The sequence below is a fragment of the Mus musculus genome, chromosome 17 (genome assembly GCF_000001635.26).
Source record: "Mus musculus strain C57BL/6J chromosome 17, GRCm38.p6 C57BL/6J".
NCBI classification, from domain to species: Eukaryota; Metazoa; Chordata; class Mammalia; order Rodentia; family Muridae; genus Mus; species Mus musculus.
Window position 1 is genome coordinate 73,883,496 of NC_000083.6, and position 18,137 is coordinate 73,901,632.

The 18,137-nt window shown below is 46.1% G+C and overlaps 1 protein-coding gene across 3 annotated transcripts in view; it reads right to left on the bottom strand.

The window, feature by feature from the left end:
• Positions 1-399: 399 nt before the first annotated feature.
• Xdh (xanthine dehydrogenase) overlaps positions 400-18,137 on the bottom strand; it is a 66,503-nt gene continuing 48,765 nt past the window's right edge. The window contains exons 25-37 of one of the 3 annotated variants that reach the window (XR_003952104.1): positions 17,037-17,228; positions 16,767-16,912; positions 15,466-15,547; positions 14,821-14,916; positions 14,187-14,315; positions 13,512-13,586; positions 12,249-12,301; positions 10,105-10,219; positions 9,224-9,289; positions 7,616-7,804; positions 4,391-5,915; positions 2,848-3,024; positions 411-988 (exon numbers count right to left, since the gene is read on the bottom strand). Coding sequence is in view for 2 of the 3 variants with exons in the window: in NM_011723.3 (NP_035853.2) it covers positions 938-988; positions 2,848-3,024; positions 7,616-7,804; positions 9,224-9,289; positions 10,105-10,219; positions 12,249-12,301; positions 13,512-13,586; positions 14,187-14,315; positions 14,821-14,916; positions 15,466-15,547; positions 16,767-16,912; positions 17,037-17,228 (1,371 nt within the window). In the remaining variant the exon portion in view is untranslated. Of the gene's footprint in view, positions 989-2,847; positions 3,025-4,390; positions 5,916-7,615; positions 7,805-9,223; positions 9,290-10,104; positions 10,220-12,248; positions 12,302-13,511; positions 13,587-14,186; positions 14,316-14,820; positions 14,917-15,465; positions 15,548-16,766; positions 16,913-17,036; positions 17,229-18,137 lie in introns of all 3 variants that reach the window. The other 2 variants (NM_011723.3, XM_011246381.1) reach the window with 2 other exon arrangements.

Here is an 18,137-nt window from a genome sequence, read left to right on the forward strand (position 1 = left end):
GCATAAGAGCAAAGGGGGCCAAGTCTTTGATCGCTGCAGCTCCCTTACGTAACAGGAGTTTTCGGGTCATGTATTTATAGACTTAGAGCAGGGGGAGATCCTAGTGATTATTGTGGTCTAAGTCTTTCATTTCCCAATAAAATGCATCAGAGGAAGAGAAGGCATTTGAACGGCACACATGTGAAGTCGAACTCGGGCTTTCCCCTCTGACTGATATTGACCTCAGTATCACAGTTTCTAGGAGAAAATTATTCTCAGGGAAGTCCTTAAACAGAATCTTATGTATACATAAATGGGAGGAGAGAAGAGACCCAGCGCGCTGTAGGCACTCAATGATTAGATTGGTTGGAGTTTTGCACCAGAGAATAATCTAACCTTAGTAGCTCAACAGACCTGGAATTAACCCCACATTCATTATCATGTTTTATTGTCTTCTATGATGTAAAGGCAGTTGGAGGTTTTAATCCCCCCCCCCCACACACACACACACACTATTCCACTGAAGACTATGAGTGTGCAGCTGCGGTTACAACACGGCCCTTGGTGGCTTGGCAGATATAAGCTCTCTGAAGAAAGCATGCAGATCTAGAGAAACGTTGGTTTCAGCGTCAGGAGGTGTGTGAGAATCTTAGTTACACAGGCCATGTGGCGAGTAGGGACATAATGCAAACCCTTGCTAACCTCATTTCAAATATGTGATCAAAAATGGACTCAGAATTACCCAGAATTACTCAAAACTGCCACTTGGGCCAGCAGCTCCCCGTTTGCTTATTGGTTTGTTTGCAACTCATGATTTGGATCACAATTGTCCATTTTCTTGAAAATGCCATCCTGCTGAGTCCCCATGGGATGTGTGGAAATCTGGATACTACGGTATGCACTTGACATTCCGAGGAATCAGGGCTGTAGTATAAAACCATACTGGGGAGCCTCCTTTTCAGATCCTCACGGACCAGGATTTACAGTTTTCTGGTGTTCCAGTGGCACACTAGGAAGAAATGAAAGAATTGTCATTGCCATGTTTCTTCTATGGTGTCCCTCCCACTCTATCACAGAGACACCACAACCAACACCATGCCAAGACCAAACCCCATTTTATAGTCTCAGCTAAGGACGACACCCCAGCACAGGACCCCTTAAGTTCCTAGTCCTTCCTTTATTTTTACTGAGCATGTCTGATGTAGCAGCCAGTCTGGTGGTCTCTTTATGCACGGCACTTGCTGTCCTTAGGAAGCACAACTGTCATGTGGAATCAGATGTTCACATGAGCCCACAGAGGAGCTTTGTAATCACCGGAGCGCTGCTACAGAGAAGAGAGTCTTTGATCTAGGTTGGAGGCATCCGTGGGCCTCTTTAAATGATTGAGTTTTGCATCCCATTCCTTGCAAAAAGCCTACTTCGCCACCTGCCCATAGGTACCACTCTTGTTAAAGATACAGGGCTCGGGTAACCAGGAGCAATGGTAACGTGTTGGGTTCTGGGTCCTGGGAATAAAGTAGCATAGCGTAAGACGTGCTCTCCAGTTCTCACCTCCGAGCTAAAGCTATCAGCAGGCACGATAATGGCCTGCCTGGGAATCTACCTGTCTCCTTCACTCTTAGAATAGAGGTCTGGGTGTCAGATTTTCCTGCCATGAGGACTCTCCTGTCCACACCTCATGCCTGTCATATTGGGGGCAACAAGTACTCACTTTACCTATAAACCTACAGGCTGTGAAATGTCAAAATCCACCCATCTGCCAATCCAACAGGGGCTTTGAGTATAATCAGAGCTCTCTGTGCATAGCTACTGTATCATACAATGTAGGCTAGGCTAGCGCTGAGATCCTGTGGGGGGGAAAGTGCTCCTAGCAAGTTCTCCTTTCACCTGGCATCGCCCATCTAAAGTAAAACCAAGGGGCTTCCCAAAGGGAAGGGTCCTGAAGACCATAGAATTCCTCTACTGAAGTTCTCAACCTATAGGTCATGGCCCCTTAGGAGGCTGCATATCAGATATCCTGCATATCAGATATCCTGCATATCAGATTATCCTGCACATCAGATTATCCTGCATATCAGATATCCTGCATATCAGATATCCTGCATATCAGATATCCTGCATATCAGATTATCCTGCACATCAGATTATCCTGCATATCAGATATCCTGCATATCAGATATCCTGCACATCAGATATCCTGCACATCAGATATCCTGCACATCAGATATCCTGCACATCAGATATTTACTTTACAGTCATTAACAGTAGCAAGATTACTGCTACTGTTCTGCTACTACGCGCCTCTCCAGGGTGGAAGTCAGTCACCACATAGTGTGGCCGTCTGCCCCCCCCCAAAAAAAAAAAACCCTGCAAAGTCCTTGAGCGTACCTATCTACGTGCCCCCGTATCAGGAGGGCAAATGGTAATGTTGAAAGAAACATCATTAACCAATCATATTATTTCCTTTCCCTTCCCTCTCCACAGCCCTCACACGGTGTTTTTAACAGGGGAGTCACCCAGGTGATAGTGATTAGCAGCAAAGACTGGGTGTTCTGCAGATCTTCCCGTTACCTGAAGCCAGCTGGAAAATGGTAACATTCCCAGGTCTCAAAGGTCTGTACGCACCTCATCCCTCCCACCGAGAAAGAAGTCCATGTACAAGCGGCAATTTCAAAGGGGGGGGTCACTATTCTCTTGCAAGTTCAACTCAGTGTCACACATGGCTCAGGGAAAGCGATCCTTGACCCCAAGGCCAGCGGGGTAAAACAGAGGCTGAGAGTTCTCCCCGCTGCAGCACCTTCCCCTCAAGTCTGCCAGCTGGCCCCTATCCATCCCAGGGTGGGGTGGGAATTTGTCCAAGTATCCTACCAGGGTGGTGAACTGATCCACACAAGCGTTTCGGATCTTCTCCGGAGTGGCGGGGCTGTCTAGCTGGAAGAGCTGTTTGGCGTTACTGTCTCCGTGCTGAGCTCGAGCTGCGCGGATGGCATCTTTGATGGCAAAGAAGATCGAAGAAGCCAGGAAAAGAGGTGGCTCGCCGACAGCCTGAAAGGACAGAATATAGAACAGAGAATCAACCAGACTTTAACATCATCACACTGACCCAGGAGGCCAGGCCATGAGCCCTGCACTGAGATACCAAGTGATGTCCGGGAACAACTGCACCCAGCTCTGATGCAACCACAGCGAACTGTCGAGCGCGCTCAACTAGTCAGGAAGAACGACGCTGCTACAGGATCCTTCTGCACACATTTATTCAGTCCTGTTTCTTCTTTCTCCATATATCTCCCTTGTTTATATCTCCCCTGTTTATATCTCCCCTGTTTTTATATCTCCCTTGTTTATATATCTCCCCCGAACCCTGGGCCTCTCACTCCTTTTATACTCTCTCTCATCCACGCACTGCAGGCCATGCCCCCTCGCCAGTCACGAGGCTTCAGCTAATCAGGGCAGCAGGGGCAAATCTCCACCAAATTGGATTCATCTGTATCCTGGTACACCTGCGCAGCACTCAAGATGTTTGTGTCTTATATGAGGAAGTCAGGTGCAAGTCATATGACTTAGCTGCAGTCCCTGGCGCCTTTGGGACTGCCGCCACACCCGCTCCCCACAATTCCCCCTTTTTTCTTTTTTGGCAGAGAGAATGTCTGTAGATAGCCCCCCGCAGCCATGCCCCTTACCCGTCCTTGGGTGACAAACAGCATTGGTTTGATCCCTGTCTTAGGTTGGTGACATGCCCAGGGAGTCTTATCACTGACTACCTCTCTATCATGCCAAGCCACACCTGGGGAGATTGTGTTTTGCTTGCGGCAGGTGCATCAAAAGGCCAGGATGTTAATTAACCTATGGCCAGATCTTAATTGCTGCAAGCAAGCCTCATGGGTGAAGGTAGAGGTCTGATCCCCAGTGTGCAAGCATAGGGGCCCTACACAAAACCATCCCTTAGGCTCATCACCCAGAGAGGTCTTGGCCAGCTCCCGTGTCGTTTTTCCTGGGGGAAGGGAACTAGGACACTGAACCTTCATGCAATCAGACGTGCCTTCCACAGGATGCCAACAGCAAGCTATCCTCTGTGCAGTGCTTAGCCTCGCACCCCACGGCATAACGCAGCATAATTTCTTTTAGAGCGGCAAACCGAATCTGAGGAGATTGTCCCGCCTCCACTGCAGCAAAAGCCTATGCTACCATAGCGAAAGTGCGGACCGCACACTCTGCACCTAACACATGTGCCAAACACAAAACACACACACACTATAACAAGCATACATCCCAGGGCTCTCATCCCCGCTCATCTTCCCTGAAGCAAGGGATAGATAGCCAGAGGGGCTATCTCTTTAAGGGGAATTCAGGGATCAAAAAGGCATGGGAAAATTTAAACGTCATGTCGAGCTGGTATCGGCTTCTGGAATACCGAAAGGATCTCTCATCTCGGCTCCATCCTTTGTGCTTGTGGGATCATCCACCACATCCACAGGGGCAACTGGATCAGGAGCCTCATTCTTGCAGCGTCTCATCAATCTCTCCGGCACCCAAAGAGGTTCTGTCTGGTCCTGTGGAAACACACAAACAGACCCTCTCGCCCACATCAACACCTGATCTACTCGATCCCCAGGGGGGATGGACACAATACCTCGTGGTGATGAGACCATAACCTCAATCACCTGTGTGTCCATCTGGGGAGTCAATATGAGAGTCAAGTTTTCATTAGCTTCCCCCCTGTTGGGCAATGATTTCTGTGCCCTTATGGCAATCTGATTTACCTGCTTAAACACCTGCACTGGATATCCTGACTGTTGTTGTGCAAATCGACCTTGATCAAGCAGCATATCTCTATCCCATGCAAATTCAGCTTGATCAGTGAAAATAGGACATCCCAGCAAGGAGAATCTATCCTCTTTCCAGACCTCCGGACAGAAGGTCTGCCCATAGATGGCTGACGAGGAGGCATAGGGAGGGGGAGCAAAAGCTAATTCGCCTTCCTCCTCTGCCTCAACTCTTTTATTTTGTCCTTTCTGTCCACCTGATAACACTGTGTCTCCTTTCTTTTTCCTTTTTCTTTTTAAGCCCTTTTCCTCTTCCGACATACTTTCTTGTTGCTCTGTAAGGATTTTCTGACCTGTCTTGACTGCCTCTACACACAGTTTCAAACAGTAACAGAGTCCATATATCAGAACAAGCAAGACCAAAACTATCAGACCTACCCACAAAGGGTCAACGGGAGAAAAAAGCATAACTACACAGCGAGGATCTATTGATCACTACACTGAGGTTATCATAGTTCCTTAACTTGTCCCCAAACCGGGAACCTTAACTTGTCCCAAAGCCAGGAACCTTTCGTTACCTTGTGCCTGCTTCCTGGCAACTTAATGCTTACCTCTATTTTATCCAAGGTCCTTCCCAAACTCCTGGGTTACTTTGTGCCTACTTCCTGGCAACTTTATGCTCACCTCTATTTTATCCGAGGTCCTTCCCAAACTCCTGGGGTCACAAGTTTCACTCACCGTGAACTTACCCTGCCGGCAACCACTGACTGCTGAAAGTTCTGAACTCGGTGGGGGAGTCGGTTCCCCGTACGGGCCACCAATTGTCACGCCCGCTCTCGACCAGCAAGAACGACGCGACCACCAGTCCTTCTAACAGCAGTTTATTCAGTCTTCATCTTTCTTCTTTCTCTTCATCAGTACCTTTCCCCAGCTGAAGAGTTCTGAATCCACGCCGGATCCTTCTCAACAGTCTGTTTTACGGGAACCTTTATTAACCCCTTCTTCCCCGTTATGCAGTTCTGAATCCTCCCTGTAGCAGGGGGTCTTCACTCATGCCTGAAGATGTTTCTTTTCCCGGGTTTTCTCGTCCCAGGTCTTCTCGTCCCGGGTTTCGGCACCAACTGTCGCGCGCGCTCAACAGGCCAGGAAGAACGACGCTGCTACAGGATCCTTCTGCACACATTTATTCAGTCCTGTTTCTTCTTTCTCCATATATCTCCCTTGTTTATATCTCCCCTGTTTATATCTCCCCTGTTTTTATATCTCCCTTGTTTATATATCTCCCCCGAACCCTGGGCCTCTCACTCCTTTTATACTCTCTCTCATCCACGCACTGCAGGCCATGCCCCCTCGCCAGTCACGAGGCTTCAGCTAATCAGGGCAGCAGGGGCAAATCTCCACCAAATTGGATTCATCTGTATCCTGGTACACCTGCGCAGCACTCAAGATGTTTGTGTCTTATATGAGGAAGTCAGGTGCAAGTCATATGACTTAGCTGCAGTCCCTGGCGCCTTTGGGACTGCCGCCACACCCGCTCCCCACAGCGAACAAGCCAAGAAGAGCCAGCCAAAACTAATAAAGGCCTGAGAAGCTACTTCTTAAAGGACTGATCTTCATAAGACTTTTCTTTTAGCTCATACTATGTAATTTTCTCCAACAATACCAGAAAACTGCACGTGACATAATTATATGATGTATCTTTGAAAGTTATGTTAAATAATCATTTTTATTACTGAGAAAGTTTGGCTATGAAGCCCTGCCTGGCCTTGGTACTCACTGTGTAACCCAGGTTGTCCCTGAACTTTTAGTAATTTTCCTACCTCAGCCTTGGAAATACCAGGATTACAGATATGCACCACCATGCCTGGCTACTGTTTTATAGATCAAAAACTTGGCATAAGTTTTAGCCTCTCCCTCAGTTACTAGCCCACGGGAATAGTCTACCTGCATCCTTGACAGCAACGCTAAATATGCACTGTAATTACATATACAGATCTTCTAGGATTGCATGCATCTCCTAATAGAGATTGACTTTTCTTCCCTGTGAGGCATAGGTGCAAGACCACCTGCATCAGAATCAAGGAAACTTATTAAAACCTATGTTTTGAGGTTCTGCCTTCTTGGACTACAGAACCAAAATTTCTGAGGTTATGATCCTCAGAGATACATTTTTCTCATGGATCTAGTGACCCTAACACATGGTATTTTGTAAGAACCCATGGCCAAGGTCACAATGTGTTCCAGACCCTACCCACCCTCAGCAGGATAGTGAACCATGACCTGAGAAAATGTTTCATCAGATACAAGTTATGGTTTTCCTTCCTCAGAGACACAGGACTACATTGCTAAGCTAGGTTGATTCTTAACCATGGTCTGTGCTTTTTGTGGATAGGAATAAAGGAAGCTCTCTGTGCACAATTCCCCAGGCTTGTTAGCAAGGCTTTAAGGTTGGATCTCAATAACCAGCGGGGATGACAGGATGGATTGGAAGACACTCCCCTCCTCTGCAGCGAAATTGCATATTCTCACAAGAACATAGAGGTGCCGTATCTATGAAATCATCTCTGAGGATCAAGGACCGTGATTGTATGACAGAGAGCAGCATAGATCAGACTTTGATCCATAGGATTTGCTTAAGAAATCTCTCTGAGGCTCCCTATAGGAGCCAGCTTCAGCCAATATGATCAAGATGTGTTCTCCTGAGCCCGATTCCTTTGGTTCTCAGCTCTGCTGCCTTACCAAGGTCAGTGCCAATCCCCTTCCTTCTTTTGGAGGGATCCCTGGCAGACCCACTAGGCAGGTGACTGAAACTCCTTCTCCCCTGCAGTGGTCTCCCTTCCTAAAGTTTAGAAGGCAGCACAGAGCCACCGTACCTTGGATGCATAGATGGCCCTCTTGTTGGGGCAGTCGCGGAGCAGGGATACTCTGAACTCAATGGGGATGCTGCCAAATGCAGGGATCTTGTAGGTACTGGGGCCACGAGTGTGCAGGCTCCCCTCGGGAGAGTAGTGCAGCTCCTCCATGGTGAAAAGACCAAGACCCTGGACAAATGCCCCTTCTACCTGCAGGACAGAAGGTTATCATGGTTACCACCTCCCCTCCAGTCCCCAGGACAGATACTGATGACTACCATGGATGTAAAACCTGACCTAGAGTGGGACCTGGAAGGGGCCAGTTCCTACCTGGCTCTTGCCACAGGACCAAGGCCTCCCTATTGGATTGTCACTGAACTTGGTCTCAAGCAGAGCATCCCTCTGTTCAGAATGTGTCGGCAGAGTGGTAGATACCATTTCTCACTAAAACCTGCCACTGTGCGGATGGAGATGTTGTCTCCGTCTCGACACTAGTGATCCAACACCAGGACACAAGCTCATGGGAGGGATTTCATTTCTGGAGTAGTCAATCCTTTGAAATTTACCTCCAGCCTCATTGGGTTCCCACCCTTGTCTGTCCTGCTATGACTTACAGATCTAGAGCATCCACTACACTATGTTGGTCCCCATCCGTTCTCCCATCCCTACTCAGAAGAGTGATATGTGGCACTGCCAGAGCTGAACAAACACAAGAGGGCACTGTTGATAATCTTTGTATCCATAGTACTTGATGCAATGCCTGCCTACAGAGGGCATTCCCCAAGCAGACCAACTGAGTGTGTGTGTGTGTGTGTGTGTGTGTGTGTGTGTGTGTGTGTGTGTTGACTAAAGAGTAGATTAGCCTTTTGTATATTTTCCAAGTGTACTCATATTTTCTACCAGATGCATCTGTCTCAAATTGTGACTCCTCCCTCTCGTCTTCTCCAGCTTGACCTATTCTATGAATCCCATATTTGGGATATTCATAGAAAAATGGTTTTCATTTGGGAAGTTCTTTTCCTACTCATGGTTGAGCTCACGCCTTTTGGCGGATCCCTCTACCACCCCAGTCTTGTTACCATTTTCGTCCTAGAGAGTAGTTTATCTAATCGCTGGGTCAGTGGGCAATGGGGAGGCAGCCAGTTCTTCTGAGCTCAGACCCTACTGCTTAAGCATCAATACCAGTCTCTATTGCCCTTCCCCACTGTGCTTATTCCCAGGTACTCGAATACTCCCCTCCCTTCCCTCCTCTCCCTTCCTTCTATCCCTCCTCTCTTACTCCCTCCCCCTTTGTCCTCTGTGTGTGTGTATATGTGTGTACAAGTGTGTGTGTGTGTGTGTGTGTTACATGTGAGCATCCAATGGTTCCTCACACACTATACTGGTGCCTGGGGCATGTGGCTTCCCTTTCCAGGTTAATCTATGTTTATTTGTTTTCTGCATTGAGAGTTGGATGGATGATCATCAACCTAACTCTTACTCAAAATGAGGTTCCCCAAGTACTATGCTCTGGCCTGCTTAAAAACAATGACATGTTGTGTAGCTGTTGATCTTCAGTTATCAGGGTGGGGATGGGCACATTGCTGGCCTATTTATTCTGTTACCACCCTGATCTCCCATACACCTTACCTGTCCGATATCAATGGCAGGATTCAAGCTGGAACCAACATCCATGACGATATCTGTACGGAGATTCTGTGGATGGAAGATAGTTTGAGAAGAATAGAATACCTGAAATCCCACAGTGTGCTTTGATAACTCCTAGATTGTAAATCCCAATTCAAATACCATGTTCACAAGCACAAAGCCCTAAGCAGGTGGACACAGGGATCCCCACCACATATGGATGGCCATATCAAAGCTGACATTTGAGATCTTAGCAACCGAGTTAAATGCAGATCAGAGCTGATCTCGCCACACATCCACAAATGAGTGGTAAGAGAAGGTCTCCAGGGACTAGGGCTTTGAACCTGAGTCTGGGCAGATCTGCGAGAAATCAGTCAATAAAGTATATTGTGGCTGAATCCAAAGCATGCTTGGTTAATAGAGCCTGTAAGATAATAGCCACATTATTAAATAGCTGAGGGGCTGAGGATATAATTTAGCTGGTTGAGTTCTGGCCTTGTATGCATGAGTCCCTGGGTTTACTCGCCCAAATAAGAAAAAAAATCTAAAAATAAATGACTGAAAAAAATATAGGAAGAAGATACTTGTGGCACAGAAAAAAAAAACTATCTTCAGTTTAAACTTCAGTGGGCGGAAGTAGTCGTTTATGGAGCAGAGTCCCACACCATCCCACACGGCGGCTTTCACCACACCAACAGTCAAATGCTGACGCAGAAACTATGAGGCTCGTGGTTTAAGGTATGTGCTCTGTGGCCTTCATGGAGCAATCCCCTGCCTCTGACGTAAAGCTTATTTCCTAACCAGAGAGCAGGCCTGGGCCAGCCATTCAGATTGCAATCCAACTGTCTTTCTTCTCGTAGGCTAATACGTTGCAAATGTCTTACCTTATGGTCCCCTGTTAAGCAGTCAATTTCTACTTCTGAGCAAGCCACCCCATAACTGAAGTAGTGGAAGGGGTTCCCAGAGTTTGTCTCAAAGCTGTAACCAAGGTTGGGTGTCCTGGAAGAGAAAAGAGAAACGTTTATGTGTTTTAGACAAGCCCACCCCTTTCCATACACATTTTTGCCCCATAAATCTGTAAGCCCTAAAGGTCTTATTTTTCCCCTTAGTCATCCTCCTCCAAAGCCCACACATTTTGAATATTATGAACTTGTCATGAAAATGAGATATTCCAGAGCCTTCTACTTATGTTTAAGTCTTCCAAAGTTGTATGAGTGTTCTGTACAACCTGGCAGCATTTAGCGGAAGCATGCTGCTTTCTGCACTGTAGTGATAACAGAAACAGATATGCTAGGACTCACGGAGGATGTGGAAATCGCTCCCTAAAAGAGTGAGTGAGTGAGCCAATCCAAGGTCCTCAGCACTGCGGCTCTGGGCAGGACAGCATTGTGCTGTTCTCACAAGCTCACCTGATCACTTATTTTCAGGTGAAAGGTCACAAGAGCAGGGTGTCCTACCAACCTGGGTGAAGCCCCAAACAGCCACTCCCCATCTCCTGGCCCCTTCGGAACTTCAACAAGTGACTTGAGGAAAATGTTATTAAGAGATACAAATGTTCTGTTAATGTGTGTTTCTCTTTCAGGGTCTGAGTGCTTTGTCCAATTGCCATAATATACGAACCATATAAACGTGTACTCACATAAAGTATGTCAGCCCTATGTAATTATATATTGTACATACATTCACTATACAATGTATGTTTACTTGAATATATATAACACGTGTACATAATACTTATATACATATAAAATATGCTACATAGAAATAATATGAGCTTACATGACCAGAACTCACCCTTAAACCAAACTAATGCAGGCTGAGGGACAGGACTCAACCCCGGAGAAACTTCACTATCTTTGCCCTCTGACCTCATCTTGTTTATCTAGGTGACTATGGTGGTTTGAATAGGTTTGTCCCTGACTGAGTCTTGTGCTTGAATGCTCAACCGTAGGGAGTGGCACTATTAGGAGGTGTAGCCTTATTGGAGTGTGTGTGTGTGTGTGTGTGTGTAGTACGTGATAACCACATATTCGTTCAAGACATTTTAAAACAAGCTTGAAAAGCTAGCTTTAAGTGAAATTTCCCAGAAACATGGTGATGGCTAGTTTTAATTGTCAGCTTGATACTGTCTGGAGTCATCTGGGCAGAGTCTCACTGAGGGGCCGTTTAGATTGGTCTGGCCTCTGGACATATCTATGAGGGATTTTCTTGGTTTGGTTAATTGGAGTGGGAACAAACCATCCTCAATGTGAGCATCATCATGTCATGGGCTGGGCGCTGGACCGTATGAAAGGGAAGGAGGCGAGCTGAGTGTAAGCAAGCCAGCATGCTTCTTCTCTGCTCCTGATGGTGGATGTGCTGTGACCCAGTCGCTAAGGCTCCTGCTAATGCAGGACCATAACTTAGACTTATGAGCTAAACCCTTTCTCCCATACATCGTTCTCATCAGGGCATTTATTATAGCAATCGGACAGTAACTATAATCGTATCTTTTTATAACTCCAAATGGGAATGGGGGGAGTCTCTAGCTAATCACACAGTGATACAATTTTAAGACTATCAAATACGTATGTTCCCTCCTATGGCTCACTGCACTAACAAAGTTCCACCATACTCTGTATGTTGTAAAGAGACCACAGACTCTAAATCCTCCTGTTCTCCTGAGGGAAAGTCACTATGAAGAAACCCAGTGTTCTGCCCAAGGAAACATGCAGGTTGCCCAGACACATGTCGTGGTGCAGCTCAGTGCCATGTCCTATAGAATGCGGCACAGATTCGCCCTTCTTCTAGGAAACAGCATACTCAAAGGTCTGGAACTGGAGTCTTCTAACACAGCAGTTCCCGTGTTTGTCCCCTCATACTTAGTTGGTAATTGTACATAACGAAGCATCTTTAGACTGAATGAAGTCAGCGTGAGTCCCACTGACATGATAAAGGTTTTAGGGTTGCTGATTTTGTCTGGCCCTGGGCCAACCAGCATTCAGGGCTGTCAGCATGTGAGAGTGGGCAGGATGAGGATCATACTCACTTATAAAATCCAGTAGCAGACAAGCTCACTGCACTAGTGTAGGCATCCATGACCTGAGGAAGACAAGGGGCATCAGGAAGGGACATTTGTGGTAGACCCAGCCCACTACTAAGACATCGTTATTCCCGTATTGCAGATGAGGAAACTAAAGGCTTAGAGAAAACAGTTTTCGACCTAGCATCTATACTAGGCGTACAATAACGTACAATATAATATCTATATTAGTGACTGTGGATGACTAGCCTGTGTCACCTGCTCATAACGAATCCTGGACTACATAGCTGGTAACACTGGACGAAGCTCAAGTTGAGTGAAAGAAAATTATCAACAAGGCTGTTGTGAAGAATGCTCCAATTGCCTGACAAACCTATGCACAAGCCACCAGAATTAAATTAAATGCATATGGTACTTAATGACGTGAATGGAAAGGGAAGTTAAGATCAGACAGGGAGTGGAAAAAGAGTAGACATGACATGGAAGCTTGTTTTCTCTGAATCTGGTGAGATGGGTTGTACTACCATTTAGTTCATGTACAGTCCCATTTTGGTCCCTCTCCTTGGTCCCTCCAGTGTGTGTGTGTGTGTGTGTGTGTGTGTGTGTGTGTGTGTGTGTGTGTGTGTGTTTTGCACTGCTAGAAGTTGAACCTAGGACCTTGCATATGCCCATCCCTTGACTTCTTGAGACAGTGTCTTTCTGCATATCTCAGGCTAGCCTCTAGTTCATGAACTCTCTGTCTCTACATATGATTACAGGCGTGCAATATCTCTAAAAATTCTTTGTATACAGACACATCTAGTCTAGAAAGAATTCAGACAACTAGGCTCGTTCTTATTGAGATTCTCTGTTTTATCACTCCTAGCATCTATTGGGACATCTAGATCTCTCATGGATGACATTTTCAGTTGCCCCAGACTTGAAAGTTGGGTAAGAGGGCTGCCAGGGAAGCCCTCAGAGACATGGAGTTTTAAGAAGACACACCTCACTGGGCCTGATGATATATGTATAGATCCACACCTGAGTGAGCGAAGCCATCATGTGGAGGTGCTTAAGACAAACAATCCATCCTTCCAGGCTTGGGGAGGCCAGAGCTCTAATCTCCACAAGAATGAACTTGTTCTTACCCTGTGACTCAGACAGAGCTCATTGTCTCCAAGTAGGTGACTAGGCCATCATCTCCTACATGTGTTAGGTAGGGACAAAAGCCCTGTGTCACTGATGTACTTTTCCTTTGTAAAAAAGCAGCTTAGACCAGCTCAGACTTACCCAGCTCTCCCAGGAGCCTGAGGGATTCTTTTTCTTGAAGGGCTCCAGTCTTTTCAGTATGGTCTGACAGGCTTCCTGGAGGAACCCCACCAGACACCAGACACATCAGTGCTCTGCCCTCTGTACCAGGTGACACCCAAGCCACTTACACCGCTCAATGGTCTGCACAGTAGGCCACCATTAGCTCTTGTTTAGAGAGCCCTCCTGACACCATGCCTAGGCTGACAGAGAGGGAACTTCTGATGGACACCCCCCCTCCCAGGAGGTACCTCTCCTAGTCTGCTCCTTGTTTGAGGATATATCTCTCATGTGAGAAAGAAGCAAGTATCTGGGATCCTGCTGACCCCATAGTCAAATATCAATTTTAATCCACTATCTTGGATTAAAACTAGCTAGTTCCAGCCCAGGGTAGTATTCCTTCTCAGAATCCACTGCCTTCATTCTAATCCCCTCCTTCTCTGGATCCAACATTCCTGGCTTTGATAGACATGATTAGGCTGGAGTCTCTCTATTAGCTGGCCATATGGACCAGACCATCCTCCTGAATAGCAGAATGAAGTCATGACCATTGCCAATATTCTATTACAGACCATCAAGGAGACCTCTTGAGACACCTCACCCCAAACCCAGAGCCCATCCCCAGCGGCTCAGGTTTCCGCTAGACTCCTCACTTACATAAATGGCCTGGCCATTGAGGTCAGCGCTGGCAGAGGCAGCCGTGGGAGAGGTGTTAGGGACAGTGTTAGTGCTTGTCTCCGTTATATGGATCTTGGAAGTGGGGATTTTCAGAGCTCTGCTGGCCACCTGCAACAAAGGAGATGTCACTCTCTAGGACAGAGGTTATCATGGAACTTGGCTGTCCTCTTCCCAGTCTGGTAAGCTCTCTAGTCTGTTGATTCTGGAATGTCAAACCTGGCTGGGTTTGAAGGAGCACTTTTTGTGGGGTCTGGTTGGCTAAGACATCTATAAGCCCGTTTTAAAAACACTGGAATTTCTTTTTAAGTCTGGATAAACCTCAAGAGCCAAGCAGATGTTCTGATATCAATCCAGCACCATTAGCCCTCCTCCCCTTGAAGTCTCACTGAGCTGGGAAAATGAGCTATTTTCATACATACAAGGAGCTCAGAGCCCAGGATGCTGGTAATGGACATACCCTGGGGGATTATCTAGTCAGTAGCAGAAATAAGAAGGGAGAAGACTTCTCTACGGCCATGTGTGATGTTTTCTCAGGCCTGATGCTTCTCCTGGCACATCACCCAGCATCTTTCTGGACACCAGACATCCCAAATGTGGTCCCCAGGCTTCTCACCTGAACCATCTTGGTGTGAAGGCCTTGACCCATCTCAGTACCTCCATGTGTCAGCAGCACCGACCCATCCGTGTACACGTGGACCAAGGCACCCCCCTAAGGAAAGAGAAGGCCAACCACAACATTTGGTAAATCCTGAATCCACTCAAGCTTTGAAACTGAAGATACAGAGCCCAGGAAGAAGAAATCCATTAACCATGGTTTAGTTTAAAAAAAAAAAAAAAAAGACCCAAGCGAAAATTAAACAGTGTAAACCTCATTATTTAATTAACTAGCCCTTCAGGAGTTAGAGAAACGCTTTCATTTCTCTGTGTATCTTGCCTTGAGAAGGAAATAGGTCACTTCTCCACTTCTCTCTGTCCCTATGCGATTCTTGAAGAAAGAGAATGAAGAAGCCGAGTGACTGTCTTGTAGCCATGAAAGGTAAGAACTAGAAGGCTGACCCCAGATCCCCATCTCACCCTCCTTCACACACTACACTAGCAGCAATATGCAAATTTTATTTCAGAAGCAGAGAGAGCCTCCTAGTCAGGCCTGTTACCAGAGATGAGAGGCTTCTTTTATCCAAAAAACGAAAACAACAACAACAAATCAGTACTGGAATGGTGTGCCAGAGGATATGGCCAAGTTACCTAAAGCAATTACCTGGTTCAGAAAAGAAAGTGTGAAGCTTATTCCAAACTTAGTCGGGATTATACACAGCCCTCTCTTTTTCCAACAGTTCTCCCTGGAAAGAAAAAAAAAAAACATTCAAGGCCTCACTCTGTGGGAACTTTCTGGCCCAGAATTCACAGAGATCTGCCTGCCTTGGCCTCCCAAGTACGGGCATTCAAAGGGCCTTCTTAGAGAATACATATATATGTCTAGTTGGATATATTTCCGTTATCATCTTTTTTCTCAATTTCTTTTATTTTAATTAGGTATTTTCTTCATTTACATTTCCAATGCTATCCAAAAAGTTCCCCATATCCTCCCCACCCACTCCCCTACCCACCCACTCCCACTTCTTGGCCCTGGCGTTCCCCTGTACTGAGGCATATAAAGTTTGCAAGACCAAGGGGCCTCTCTTTCCACTGATGGCCAACTAGGCCATCTTCTGATACATATGCAGGTATAGACACGAGCTCTGGGGGGGTACTGGTTAGTTCATATTGTTGTTCCACCTATAGGATTGCAGATCCCTTCAGCTCCTTGGGTACTTTCTCTAGCTCCTCCATTGGGGGACCTGTGATCCATATTAAGTCAGAACAGATCCTTGAAAGCCACTGACACTGTCACTGTCAGACCTTGAATTGTGCCCCAGTAGGGTAGACAAACATGAGACTGGTGGGGATCTAGGTCTCTGGTCCTCCACTGCAGATGGCACAGACATCAAAGTACTATCAAATTTCCTCCCTGAGTGAAATGTGCATTTAGACATTGTGTCCTAATGACCTTCAACTGTCCTTGCCCCAGGGTGGAAGATAACGATGCTTTCTCTATGTGTTTGTTAAAAAAAAAAAAAAAAAAAAAAAAAACTGTGAAGAAGACAGAGCCAATATAGTCATTCCCACCTTACAGATGAATAAACTGAAGCCTGCTTCAGAGAAACTGAATGACTGCCTAAGTCAAATATATTTGCTAATTTCAAAGGTAGGCACATGGCTGTGGTGTTGATGGCCCCGAACCAATGCTCTCAACAATGTGGTACTCTAAGGAGGCACACATATGGATACAGATGAACCTCAAAGGATGTCTCTGATGCTGAGTGAAGGCTGGAGGTTCCTTGTTCCTGGCCTAATATCATCCACAAATGTTAAAGAGAAAACTGTCAATGAGCTGGAAGGTTCAGTAGTCTCAGATGTTGTCCTTTAAACCATCAGCTTGTTATTTGGGAACAGTAGAAAGGCTGGACCACAGCAAAGCCACAGAGCATAGGAACAGCGGACTCCCTGCCCTACACTTACCTGTTGAATTTCTCCACTTCCATCTTGCGAGCCTGATACTGGGAGCTCGCTATGCACTCATCCCAGCACCTGGGCAAGGTGAACCCCTCCAGCTTCTGGTTGAAGTGAGTCAGGTCCCCTTCTTTGTACATGTTTTTCCTCCGTACCTATCCAAGAGAGAGATTAGGTCTTGTCAGCTTCTGGTCCCTCTGCAGTGCCTGTTTTTATGGCCTACCCCAGGAAATGCACCCATGTAAGGATCACTCTTCCCGCCCAAAAAAAGCAGCTCACCTCCTCTGCAGGCAGCCCACAGGTGACAGCGACCTCACTCATCCAGTATTCTGCGATTAGCATCCCCTGAGGACCCCCAAAGCCTCTGAAGGCTGTGTTAGAGGGCAGATTAGTCTTACAAATCCTCCCGGTGCCGCGAATGTTGGGGATCTTATAGGCGTTGTCCATGTGGAATACAGCTCTTTCCATTATCTGAGGCAGGGGAAACCAAAAAGCATAGCACACGAAAATCCAGTGATTCCTTTGTCAGCTCAGGAAATGGACCCAAGCCTGCCTTCCCTAGGCTGACTGCCAACAGCTCTACCATAGGCCTGAGTTGTTTCTCTCCTAGAACAACTTACTCTCCTAAGTAGATCCCCAACCCAGCTTCCCACATGGGAATCCTTCCCAGGACCTCCAGTTTGAACTGACTGTTGGCCTCTTTCAAAAACAAGTTGATTTTTTTTTTTTGGCCCACTATAAATTTGTCTTCTTTAAAAACAATTTGTGTATATGTGTGTATGTATGTAAAACAACATTTTTTTAAAAGGCCATGAATTTGAGAGAGTGTTGGGGGGTTAAATGGGAGGGGTTGGAGGGAAGAAAGGGAAATGATTTAACTATATTTTAATTTATAAAAATAAAAATAAAAGAGTGGTTGAATTTGTTGTGTTCTTCCCCTTACCTGACTCTGAATAAAATTCTGCATTGTAAAGTTACTAATTGCCTGCTGCCTTTTGAAAGCATTTCACTGGTATGTTCTATCCCCAACACTGAGGAACAATGAGCAGCTCTTCAGCTCTGCAAAGAGCTGTGCTTTCGCTTCCTGAAGACTCTAAAAGGCAGTCTCCAGATTTCTAGATTGCACAGTCTATTTTCCTGGGTTGTGCTTATTGTAAATTGTCTTTTCATATCTTAAAATTGATGTCCATTAGTGTGTGTATGTGTGTGTGTATGTGTGTGTGTATAATGTGTGTATGTATATATATAGTGTGTGCACAATGTGTGTGTGTATAATGTGTGTGTATACATATATATATATGTATATGTATATATATATATATATATATATATATATAGTGTGTGCACAATGTGTGTATGTGTAATGAGTGTGTATGTATA